The sequence below is a fragment of the Miscanthus floridulus genome, unplaced genomic scaffold, assembly GCF_019320115.1.
Source record: "Miscanthus floridulus cultivar M001 unplaced genomic scaffold, ASM1932011v1 fs_2_1, whole genome shotgun sequence".
NCBI classification, from domain to species: Eukaryota; Viridiplantae; Streptophyta; class Magnoliopsida; order Poales; family Poaceae; genus Miscanthus; species Miscanthus floridulus.
This window is the reverse complement of record NW_027096540.1, coordinates 54,523-67,059: the sequence shown is the minus strand read 5'-3', so window position 1 is coordinate 67,059 and position 12,537 is coordinate 54,523. Positions and strand designations below refer to the sequence as shown.

The 12,537-nt window shown below is 50.8% G+C and overlaps 1 protein-coding gene across 1 annotated transcript; it reads left to right on the top strand.

The window, feature by feature from the left end:
* Window positions 1–10,897: 10,897 nt before the first annotated feature.
* LOC136531185 (uncharacterized) lies at window positions 10,898–12,182 on the top strand. Its single transcript, XM_066523882.1, has 5 exons — window positions 10,898–10,984; window positions 11,143–11,509; window positions 11,582–11,686; window positions 11,758–11,889; window positions 12,052–12,182. Exons 1-5 carry the CDS (start codon window positions 10,898–10,900, stop codon window positions 12,180–12,182), a joined length of 822 nt encoding a protein of 273 aa, XP_066379979.1.
* The last annotated feature ends 355 nt before the right edge of the window (window positions 12,183–12,537 follow it).

Sequence of the window (12,537 nt, the reverse complement as noted above, 5' to 3'; positions counted from 1 at the left end):
GGCACAGCCGGACAAGGTCCTACCAATGAAGGTAGAGGTGATGGTGGCTATGACAGATGGGTTGTAGCCATAAGCTATGGTGGCGACGCCCGAGGCAACGGCGGATCCCGTGCTACCGGCGGCCCCAGAGATGACTCCCGCCGTGGGCAGGCCCGAGGGGGTCATCGCCCAGGGACCCTCGGACACCGCAGCGGTCACCAAGGGGACCGATAGGGAGTTGTCCCTAGTCCTGCCATTAGAGGGCCGCCACCTGCCCTATTCTGGTGGGTGAGCAACTATTCTGGTGGGTGAGTCCATGGGAACCATCGTCGGAACTCTTCACCCTCGACGATGCCATCGAGGGCATGGAGCGGGAGAAGCTCCATGAGGGGTTCATGACCACATTGGAAGCTCTGAAGTAGGCCAATGACACCCTTTGAGATGTCACCATTCCCACCGGCCAGGTATTCACTTGGTCTTGTCTCTCGATTTCTTCTTTCTTCATCTATTTTTTTTCTGACCACCGTATTTTTTCAGTCGCTTATTGCATGCAGCCAGGAGAAATCCCAGTTCCTTTGTGAACACAAGGGGGATTGGGACTGCCTCATCGATGAGGCGTGGCTGCATAGGGACATGACTGCCAAGCTCCAATAGAGGGTGGCCGAGTTGACTCCCTTTGCCACGGAGGCGGACGATCTTCGATGGCGGGAGGCTGGGGCCCGTGGGGATGCGGAGCTTGCCGAAAAGTCTTTTGATGAGCTATCGGAGAGGGCGTGGCGGGATCAGGAGGAGGCCACCAGTGTGTAGAAGGAGCAGGACGAGCTGCTCTAGTGGGATGCCAAGGCCCGCCAGTAGGTCATCGACCTCCTGGCCGAGGCCGAGATGGAGCGGGATCTTAGGCTGGTAGTCGAGGAGATGTCTATGGCCCAAGAGAAGATGGCAAAGCTGGATGCCAAGACGGTCACTAGGCTACGCACAGAGTGAGAGGAGCTACGCCATACCGTGGAGAGGCTTCGCTCGGAGCACGGCGCGGCCTGTGGGGAGCGTGACCAGGCCATCCGAGAGCACGACGAGGCACAACAGAGGATCAGCTCCCTATAGGCCAAGTTGGAAATAGTGAGAGCCTAGAAGTTGGAGACCGAGGGAGCCGCTGCCAGTCTGGCCATGGATCTTGCCGAGGTGAGGAGTCTTCTTCAAGCGGAGAGCGATGAGCTCGATATCCTAAAGGTTGCCCTTGGCGTAGTCTGCGATGACCTACAGGTGGTGTAGGTAGAGGGGACCAGCTCACTCGTGGCCCGTGCCACAGATATCATGGCGTGGGTGCACCAGCTAGAGAAGGAAGCTTCTCACTCAAGGATTACTCAAGCCTTCGTTGTCACCCGCTCGCATTACGATGACAACATTGATTTCGGGGCGATGAGCCTCGGTTTCACGCCTAGCTATGGACCCTCCGAGCTGGATGAAATAGAAGTGGCGGTGACTCCTCTTACCGAAACCCTGGCGAGCAAACTTGAAGATATGGTTCTCCCTGAGAGGGGATAGTTAGTCAAATGTGTCTGATAAACATTTATCTGTAATCTGAGGACAACTTTGTTTCATTAAACAAATTCGCAATTTTGTTTTGTTTGATTGAACTTGCTTTCTTCTCTTTTTGCATTCGAAAAAAGATGCTTATGCAATCTGACCCTTCCGTTCATTAGGACCACAGGGCCCGAGGTGTATAAGGGGTAAATTTTGATTATGCTTGAAAGCATCTAGGCCCCTAGTTGGGTTTCGGTGATTAATGACAATACGTGATTACTGTGACTAACGTGTGTTTTGTAGAAACAAATGAGTTAGGTCACAGTAATGGTGATTGATTGGGCAATCATGGTTGTCATGCCCCTACGATGGAAATCGTTTCGGTTTTCAAAGGATGGACGACAAGGTTAAGGATGGACTAGTTCTAAGTGTCGATTGGAGTTGGAGAGACACTTAGAGTAGTTTAGGACTTTGTTTTTTCCTTTGGCCATACTATTAAGGGGGGTATGAATGGGTAGCTTGACCTAGGTGAGTCTAGTGAGTTAGGTGTGGTGCACACTTGTTAAAACTAGCACTAGGTAGCTCCAAAACAGCCCTATGATCTAATGGAGCAAACTTCATTCACATATGTTTGAGAGTTGGAAGTGAATGGAGGGTCAAATACTGACCGGACGCTGGCTCCGGTGTGACCGGACGCTGGCTCAGGGTCTGGTCTGTTCATTTAACCAAGGTGATTGCATCTGGTTTGACCGAACGCTGCGAGGTCATGTCACCGGACGCTGAGGGCCAGCGTCCGGTTGACTCCAGTAAGGTTACAGAGAGGGAAAATCATGACCGAACGCGTCCGGTCACACTGTAAACACTGGAGTTCAGGGTATACTGACCGGAGCGTCCGGTCACCCCGCAGAGGCACATAACGGTTCGTTTTCAGCCGGTGTTATAAATACCACCTCCACTCGTGTGTGGGGGTACTTTTGCTTATTCCAACAGCTAAGAAACACCTTAGAGAGTGCCAAGAAGAGCAAGGTCCTAGTGAGGTGATTGAGATTTGAGAATCCAAAAGAGAGACCTCATTAGTGAAGATTGAGAGTAGCAAAGTGTGCATCCACCTTCTCATTAGGCTTGTCGTGGTCAAGTGAGAGTTCATGCTTGTTACTCTTGGTGATTGCCATCACCTAGATAGCTTGGTGGTGATTGGGAGTTCGGTGATCACCCGACGGAGCTTGTGGGTGACCCAACTCAAGTTGTGAGCGGTTGTGGGTGATTCACCGTGACGGAGTGTCGAAGAATCAACTCGTAGAGAGCACTTGATCCTTGCATGGATCAAGGGGGAGCCACACCCTTGCGTGGGTGCTCCAACGAGGACTAGTGGGGAGTGTGAAAGCTCTAGTTTGGTTTTGGTGAATTGATGAAACCCTAAGTGCTAACCTAGTTTATCAAGTGATCATGAGATAGGTAGCACATTCCAAGTGGTGAAGCAAATGAAGATCATAACATGACGATGATGCCATGATGATCAAGTGCTTGGACTTGGAAAGAAGAAAGAGAAAAACAAAAAGCTCAAGGCAAAGGTATAAACCATAGGAGCTATTTTGTTTTGGTGATCAAGACACTTAGAGAGTGTGATCACATTTAGGTTTGATAGCCGTACTATTGAGAGGGGTGAAACTTGTATCGGAATGCGATTATCAAAGTGCCACTAGATGCTCTAACTCATTGCATATGCATTTAGGATCTAGTGGAGTGCTAACTCCCTTGAAAATGTTTGTGAAAATATGCTAACACATGTGCACAAGGTGATACACTTGGTGGTTGGCACATTTTATCAAGGGTGGTGAAGTTTAGGTGCAAGGGTAAGAAACTCCACCGGCGGAGTGTCCGCTCGTAGAGTGCGGACAGTTCGACGGTGCCACCGGCACCCTAGACAGAAAAGACGGAGGTCACTGTAAGTGACCAGACGCTGGACTCGGTTGGACCGGAGCGTCCGGTCAGTGGCAGCAGAGGACGTGCGTTTTGGTCTCATGACCGGACGCTGAGTCGCTCAGCGACCGGACGCTGGTAGGGTGCGTCCGGTCAGTGCTGACGTACGCTGACGTAGGGCATACAGAGGAGACATTGTGTGACTAGACGTTGGCTGTGTCCGGTCAAGCATGATCAGACGCGTCCGGTCAGGAAAAATCACGTTTGGAACCTTACTGGAAATGACCGGACGCTAAGGTCCAGCGTCCGGTCACTTTCTAACTGACGCGTCCGGTCAACTTGTTGACCGTTGAGATCAAATGTTCACTGTTGAACGCAAGAGACACGTGGCCGCCATCGGGCGATCGGACACTGAGGAGCAGCGTCCGGTCAGTTGGACCGGAGCGTCCAGTCAGCCTGTGTTATGCCTAGTGAAGGGGTATAATGGCTCTATTTCGTGGGGGCTTCTATTTAAGCCCCATGGCCGGCTGTAGCTCATATCTTTGGCCATTTTCATTGACATAGCAACCTTGTGAGCTAAGCCAAAGTCCTCCCACTCATCTACATCATTGATTCATCATCATAGTGAGATTGGGAGTGATCCAAGTGCATTGCTTGAGTGATTGCATCTAGAGGCACTTGGTGTTCGTGTTTCGCTGCGGATTTCGCTTGTTACTATTGGTGGTTGCCGCCATCTAGATGGCTTGGAGCAGCGAGGATCATCGAGCGGAGGTGGTGATTGTCTCTGGCTCCGATCATGGTGATTGTGAGGGGTTCTTGACCTTTCCCCGGTGGAGCGCCAAAAGGTACTCTAGTGGATTGCTCGTGGCTTGTGTGATCCTCATCTTGTGTTGGTTGTGCGGCACCCTATTGAGGGTTTGGCGTGTGAAGCCAATTAGCGCATGAACCTCCAAGTGAGTGAATCGCCACAACGAGGACTAGCTTGCCGGCAAGCAAGTGAACCTTGGTAAAAATCATTGTGTTCATCATTGATTCCGAGGTGATTGGTCTTCATTGTTATTCATCTTTGTGATTGATTGGTACTTCATCTACACGGCGGTATAACTATCCTAATCACTCTCTTTACTTTACCGCAAACTAGTTGACAAGCTCTTTAGTGTAGCTAGTTGTGAGAGCTTGCTTGGTTGGTTGGTGTGGCTCTTTAGTTAGTCTTTGAGAGCACACTAACATAGGATAGTGTCTTTGCTATTGTGTGAATAGACACTATCTAAACTAGAATTGTAGTAGATGGCTTGCATTTTAAGTAGGCTAGCGCAACACTCGCTTCGCCTCATAATTGTCTAACCACTTTGTTAAGTGTTGTTGTAGAAATTTTATTAGGCTATTCGCCCCCCTCTAGCCATTAGGACCTTTCAGAGTGGTGACTCTCCGATACCTCGGCAAAACATCGCCGTGTTCCTTCCTCTCTATTTACTTTGAGCAGTTCATTTCGTGTCTTTACATTCTTAGAATTGCCATGCTAGAGTAGGATTGGAACTTAGGTTGTAAGTCTTTTGTGCGGTGGAACAATTAGGAACACTTTCTAGGCACAAGGGGTTAATTGGGCTAACCATAGGATTTAATTATTGCAAAGAAATTTAGAATTAGCCTAATTCACCCCTCCTCTTGGGCATCTTGATCCTTTCAATTGGTATCAGAGCCTCGTGCTCACATATTTAGGCTTAACCGCCTAGAGCAAGATGTCTCACGGGGATGGACCTCCTCCTATCTTTGAGGGAGATGTGTCGGGTACCATAAAACGGGGTACCTCGAACGTTTACCGAAAGGATCACTTAAGCCCTATCAAAGACAAAGCCAAAAGGTAACCCATCGGTTGACCTCTGGCATTGTCCGAGCCCATTGGCTCTCCGCCCTGCACGAGGCCTTGCATGGGAGGTCTCGATGGCCTGCCAAATCTTCGCCTCACGTGAGGCCTCGCGCGGGAGGCCTCGACGAGGAACCAATTCTACGTCTCGCCCGAGGCCCCGCGCGTAAAAGGCTCAAACGAGACAGCGATTCTCTGTATCGCTCGAGGCCGGCTCAGCAATAACCCATCGCTTCTACCTCGACCAGGCTCCCCGACAGAGCGTCATGTCCCATTAATGCGCCAACTACTCCCGTAATCTCAGCCGGACGACGGCTCGACACTGCAGAGTGGCCGACGAGACAAGAAGTCGCATCAACGCCATATCGACTAGGACAGGGTGTGGCTGGGATTACTGGCCACAGTGCTCTGGTGTTGTGCCCACGATCAACGCTTGCACTACACTGTGCCACCTAACCCCAACCCCAGAGACAACGCAGCATGGGGAGTCATGTCTGGGTCACCATAGCCTTAGAATCAACGTACGAGACCAACTGCTCCCTCCAAGCCTCGGTAATCTACTTCAGGGTCTCGGCAACCTCAGGATTCACGTCTGCCGAGCCTCCCATGATGGCTCGGCCTCAGCACCAACTGAGCCTTGGCTTCTCACGCAGTCAACACACAGTGACCGGCACATCGACCGCCATGCCCCGCTTCAAGATAACACTGGAGCCCCATGACGCACAGGATCGGATGTGACCGGCGCGTCGCCCTAGTACTTCAAGGATGGGACCACTCCGTCGACCACGTCACCACAGTAACAGGCTACAGGGCTCGGACATGCCACCTCCGATCGCACAACGCCGTGTAGCTAGCGCATGTATCAGCCTTGCCCCGCCTTCAACTATAAAAGGGAGGGACCAGGGCCGTTTCTAGGGATCGGACACTCACGATTAGGCCTATGCCCATGCAATGAACTTGATGGGTACAGGCCCGATCTTCCGAGAGGCAGCCGGTAAGTTCAATTTGTGGAGATCTCGACGTTGGCGATCCGGCTTCAAATCAGACGCGATTCGAACCCTGCAACCGTTACACCACTGCTCCGTTGGTTATCAACCAAGCACAACTTGATTGACCTCGCCAAGAAGGCTTTTTCTGCAAGCGAATCAAAGAGCACAATCAAGAAGGTAAAACACGCAATCTGATATTGCAAATATGAATGACGTGAATATCAATAGAGGGTTCTAGAACTCGGTTCCAAAGGACTAATCGACACAGTGGAGGAGATCAAGAACGGGGGCCCTGGATCACTGTAAAAGGATTTGTCACCACAGTTACAATGAACGATTCAGTTTCTCGATGGAAAACTAAACTCTAAACAAAACCCAATTGTGTAGCAGCGGCGACGGCTATGTTTATAGTCTAAGACTCGACCTAGGGTTGGGGACGGCCAGGGGTTGGGCGCCCACAACTTGGGCTTAAGGCCCGACACGATACATGGCCAAGTTGGCCCAAATAGGTGACGCAGCACCTTGCCGTGGTCACACAGAATGATCCACGGACCTTCTGGAGCTGGGACCAGATGCAAAACGACGGCGTCGTCGTCCCCTTTCCAACGCATCCAAGAATGGCCTGTTTTGATGTCGTATGAGAAAGTTATGACCAAAACAGTGATGACGTGTCTGCTGAATCCGAGGGCGACGTGGCAGCTGAGTTGGGAACGAATTGCAACTTGGGGAAGACCATGGCATCGGTGTGTCCAGCATGGCGATGTCCTCATCATCCTCCCCTTCTCGAATTGGAGTCGTCCTCGACTCCATCTTGGCGATGTCCTCATCAGAACTCACGCATAAACGTACGGACGGACACACGAGTTTCCCCGCTGCTTGAGATCAACATCTCAAGCAATCCACGCCGCTCCACGCAGAGACCTGGGACAAGCTCCCTCTCTCGCCCCGCTTGTAGCCCCCTACTACAAGCATTTCGGTGCAAGGAATACAAGATCGAACTCTCAGACTGGACGTAGGGCACCCATTGCCCGAACCAGTATAAACCTTGTGTTGCTTTGCATCACCATCTAGGATTGGGGACACACAGTACAAATTTACTAGTTGGTTGAGGGCCCGCCGGTCCAAAATACCGACAGTTGGCGCGCCAGGTAGGGGCCTCTGCGTGTCAGCTTCATCGTCCCAACAAGTTCTGAATGGCAGACTGTCGATAGAATATCGTCGGCAGTCCACCGAGGGGTATCCCACGATGGTAGATTGATCGGCAGAGGAGCGTGTAATCAAGAACAAGAAGGCAACAGAGACACACGAGTTATACAGGTTCAGGCCGTCAGTATGACATAATACCTTACTCCTATGGTCTGTTGGTTTGTATTAGCTATCATATGATTTGCCATGATTTTGTAGGGGGTCCCTGCCCGCCTTATATAGTCTGGGGGGCAAGGTTACAAGTCGGTTAGATCTGAGAGATAACCGAAAAGTAATAATAGATTACAAGAATCATGGGATCGTACGTATCCTAACAGATCTCGTAATATCTTCAGGATATCCTCCCCATGCCTTGCAGGAGGCGCCGAGCAGAATCGTGCCCCACAAGGCTCCTTCTCGTGGGCTGGGCCGCCCCTGGAGGCGTAGCCCATGTGGCCTGCCGTGGGTATCCGAGGTCGTACCCCCACAGCTAGTCCCCGAGCGCCTTGTACCCATTGTGCAATGCCGTCTTGAGCTTTTCCGAGTAGGTGCGAACCAAAACCGAGCTGTCCAAATCATGGTCCGACCACCATAATGAATCGCTGAGCAGTTGTGAGCAGCTGCCGAGCAGCTGCAACATCGCCAAGCAGTGTGTTCCGAGCACGGCTTGACATAAGGGTGTAAGGAGCTCAAGTCCAAAATTGAAAATTCCTGTGCGGTAAAATGAGGTGTGCCCACTTAGAGTCCGACCACGAGGGTAAAGATACCTTGTTTTAACTTTTAGAGGCTTGGAGTCTTTCAGAAGAAACAAGCACATTCACCGCAAGGTGAAGTGTGCCCACTTAGTCCCTGAGCCTGACAGTAAGTGACGTAGTCACGTGGTGCCAGGCTCAGAAAATAGTAAACTAGCCGAGCAGGTAGCCAGTCCCCGAGCGTAGCCTCGAGATTAAAAACAAACACATTCACCACAAGGTGAAGTGTGCCCACTTAGTCCCTAAGCCTGATAGTAGGTGACGTAGTCACGTGGTGCCAGGCTCAAAAAATAGTAAACCAGCTGAGCAAGTAGCCAGTCCCCGAGTTTCGGGCGAAGATATCGGATAAATCAAACCGTGGAGAAAAAAATCAGAGTAATGGCTGTGCAGTATCGGTTACTGAGCCTCATTAAATTGCGGAGAAATCGGTGAATATTTGGCGGCGATAAATGAGCGACGTAGGCTACTGTTACGTGATAGCCCAAGTTGCGGCCCATTAAACCACGTTGGAGGAGTCAAAACAGTGCTAATTGCGGGAACGGTTTCCCAAAAACCCTCAGACCAGGGAAAGTGCTTTATAACCGCGCCGCCACATACATCGCCTCCTACCTCTATCAATCTGCCCTGATTCCTTCCTTCGCAACCCTGCGCTCCACATTTCGCACCAACACGAGCACTCGCCTCCAATCTAGGACCAATCCGAAGAGAATGGCGCCGAAAAAAGGAGCCGCAAAGCCGAGGAAGGCGGCCACCGGAGCCAGCTGCGATGAGGAGTGGGTGCCATCAAAGACGGGGGCGGCGGATCTCAACAGGATGGTGGCGGCGGGTGTTCTCCTAGACCACCTCACTGCCGGATGGTGGCCGGCTAGTGGTGAGCCCTTCCCAACACCTCATACTGATGAGGTTGTAGTATTTGAAGATTATTTCTAGCGAGGATTAGGGTTTCCTATCCACCCCTTTCTGAGGGATCTTATGGAGTTTTGGGTGATTGGCCTCTGTAATCTGCACCCCAACACCATACTGCATGTGTTGATCTTCATCCATTTCTACGAGGTGTTTCTCGGTGTTCTTCCACACTTCAACCTCTTCAGGCACCTGTTTTGTCTAAAGAAGAAGGGGGGCAGCGGTTCCAAGGTGGTCGGCGGTGTGTACCTGCAGCTTAGGGATGGGATGGCCAGCGAATACATCAATGTACCGCTAAATACCTCCCGGAAAGGTTGGAACACCAGATGGTTCTATATCAAACAAAGTCACCCAATGATTCGATGCGACGTCCACCACATCCCGGTTAACCATAGTAACTGGTCAGAGAGACCTAATAATGCTGACATGGAGCAAGTAATGGAACTTCTGGACTTGATTAAAGGTGTGGAGCTTAGGGGTGAACTGGTTGCAGCTAGCTTCATAGTGCGGCGCATCCAGCCCTACAAAGAGAGGGCCCACCCGGTGTTCGACTATAAAGGTGACAACGACGGTACCCGGGAAAACACAGACCGTCTGACAAAGAAAGAAGGAATAGACCGTGCCATGGACCTATTTACTTCCAATGTCTCATTCAGTTGGCCAAAAGGAACGAAGGCTTTCAACTGCACCAATCCACCTCCTCAGGTAACCCTTTCACTTTGCATTGATCAGGCATCAATTACCGAGCAAAGGACTGACTTACTTATGTAAAGATCCATTCGTAGGATAGGGCAATATACTTTTCAAGCGTGCCGAGAGCCGATTGGCCAAAAGGAGTAGACATTCGACGGCCGCTACAGACCGAAGAGGAGGAGCCGAGCACCTCGTCGGATAGTCCATCCCTAGTATTAGAGAAGATCCACGAGAAAAGACCGGCAGTAGATGAGCCGGTCCAAAAAAGGAGAAAAACTGCATGCTCTACTGCACATAAACCGGGCAGCATCTCGCTTGGTGACGACCGAACCGCCCGACCACGAAGAACCGCTATGCTGGAGTGGTCGGACGATGATGAGGACCAGTCAGCGCATCCGCCGAGCACAAAGGAGCCATCCACGGATGCTAAAGTCCCCGAGCAACAAGCAAGGGAGAGTCATGCGCAGGCAACGACAGAAGTCCCAGCGGTGCAGACGACCGGAGTCCCTGAGCGACAAGGGAAAAAACCCGCAGAGCAGCGCACAGAGGAAGCTCTGGGGCACCAAGCAGAGCAGTGGCCTATTGTAGAAGAGCATGAACTCTCCCATTAGGTAGACCAAGCAGCATCGCCTGGGGGATCAGGCAGGCATCACCGGTTCAAGAAATTGAATCGGAAGACCGAACCATATGTATCTTGGAGTAATAATTTTGTTCCTTGATTTCTTTTGTGTACTAACAGGCCAACATTACACAGGGCAACACCAAGGCCCGGACCCTCGGTAGAGACAGTGCCGACTGCTCTCATCTAGGAGTCCCCGAGTGCTCGACAAACAGAGGACAGGCCAGCCGGCGTTGCCAGTGGTCCAACCGACGGTGAATCATTAGCGCATATGACAGGCGCGTCAGCGACCGCGACCAAGGCTCCAACCGAAAACGTCGATACTTTGGAAGTGGAAACTACAGCTGATGTTGACGTGCCAGAGGCTAAGGATGCAACTCCGTCAATGGCCGAGGAGCAACCACCTGCAACGACGCCAAGAGTGGTCGGAGCAGCTGTCCGACCACAGAGTTCCCCGATGGTGCCTCAAGCGATGGCGGAAGAGGACGAGGTTGTGGAGATCGAGCATGCTGAACCTAAACCCCAGTCTGTCCGGATTCTCCGAAAACGCAGGGAAGAGGTAGTAGTTGTCGAGGAAGAAAACACCACTAGGGAAATAAAGAGGTAGAAATCTGCCATTGCTGGGGTTATGACTCAAATCGAGGTAATTACCACACCTGGAATACTTATATATGTTGTTGGAGACCAAAGTTTATCACTAGCATTGTTTATCCACAGGGGATAGCTCGAACAGCCGAGCAACGGCACCAACTGATGAAGAGGATGGAGCCCCTCACCGAGGAAAACAAGAAACTCCGGGAAGCGTTAGATCTTTTGGAAAAGAGTATTAAGAGGGCTCAGCGCGAGCGGGACCTTGAGGAGTCTAACTCACGGGACCTTGAACATCAGAAAGGGGTTCTGTCCGAGCAACTAACGGCTGCATCCGAGCAGCTAAAGAAGAAATCCGAGCAATTGGCGATTGTATCCGAGAAGCTAAAAAATATGTCTGAGCAATTGGGCAAGAAAAACAGAGAGCTCAAAAGTAAATCCGAGCACCTCGATCAGAAGTGTAAACAGCTTGAGAATGTATCCAAGCAGAAATCCAGTACGCTTTATCACATAATATACTTTGCAATAGTTGGCCATCCATTTTTTCGATAACTATTGTGCTTTGCAGAGCAAGATGCGGAACTCAACCATCTTCGCCAGACCATCGAGCAAATCCGACAAGAGAAAGCGAAAGAGTCGGAGCGAGCAGATAAACTGGTCGAAGAACTGAAAGGTAGACACCCCCTGATCGAAAGTAATGTTGTAGTACTTTTCTAGCATGACGAACCATTGTAATGCTTGTAGATTACCGCCATAAAGCCAAGGCACAGTTCGATGTGCTGGTGCAGGAAGCCAAAGTCCAAAAAGACAACTTCAACATTGTAACTGCCGCGATAAAACTAGTGCTCGACTGCGTCGATATGGAGCCGGCGCGTTGTCCTGACGACAGGTAGCAATCACCAGATACCATCATCCAGAGATGCAATGCAGCGTGGGAGAATTTCAAAAACTTCAACCGTGACGCTGTTATGACCGCCACTACTCATGCCCTTGCGGTGGTTTGGTCCCACTACCCGACTATTGATATCTAATCGATAGGGGGCGGGTTCGCCGACGGGCTGAGCGACGCGGAAACCCAGCAGCTGGAGAATGATGTTGAAGATGCAGCAAAAATGCTTGTCGGCAATATAGATTTGTTTGGCGAAACAGAAGGTGCTGGCGAAGCCTAACAATCTGCTCGGATATTATCACTTGTACCACTTGTTTTATTTGGTTTTGAAGAATCGTTGTATTAACAACCCGATGCAATTATGCATAATATAAGCAGTGTCCGATCAATTAGTTTTCACTAAACTTGATGCCTTAGCTAGCCCGTAATCCGTAACGCATAGCGAGGAGCCCATGCACATGTTGGAAAAACAAGCGTTACCAAAGGACCGTAGCCTACCGCCCAATATGTAGAGCACGGAGCCCATAGGACGTGTAGGCGGATATTAGAGCCTTGGTGTTCTCCATAAAGGTCAGAGCAAAACACATGCTGCCCAGTGGCCAATTTGAGTATCTTGGCGAGAAAAATTAGTTAAA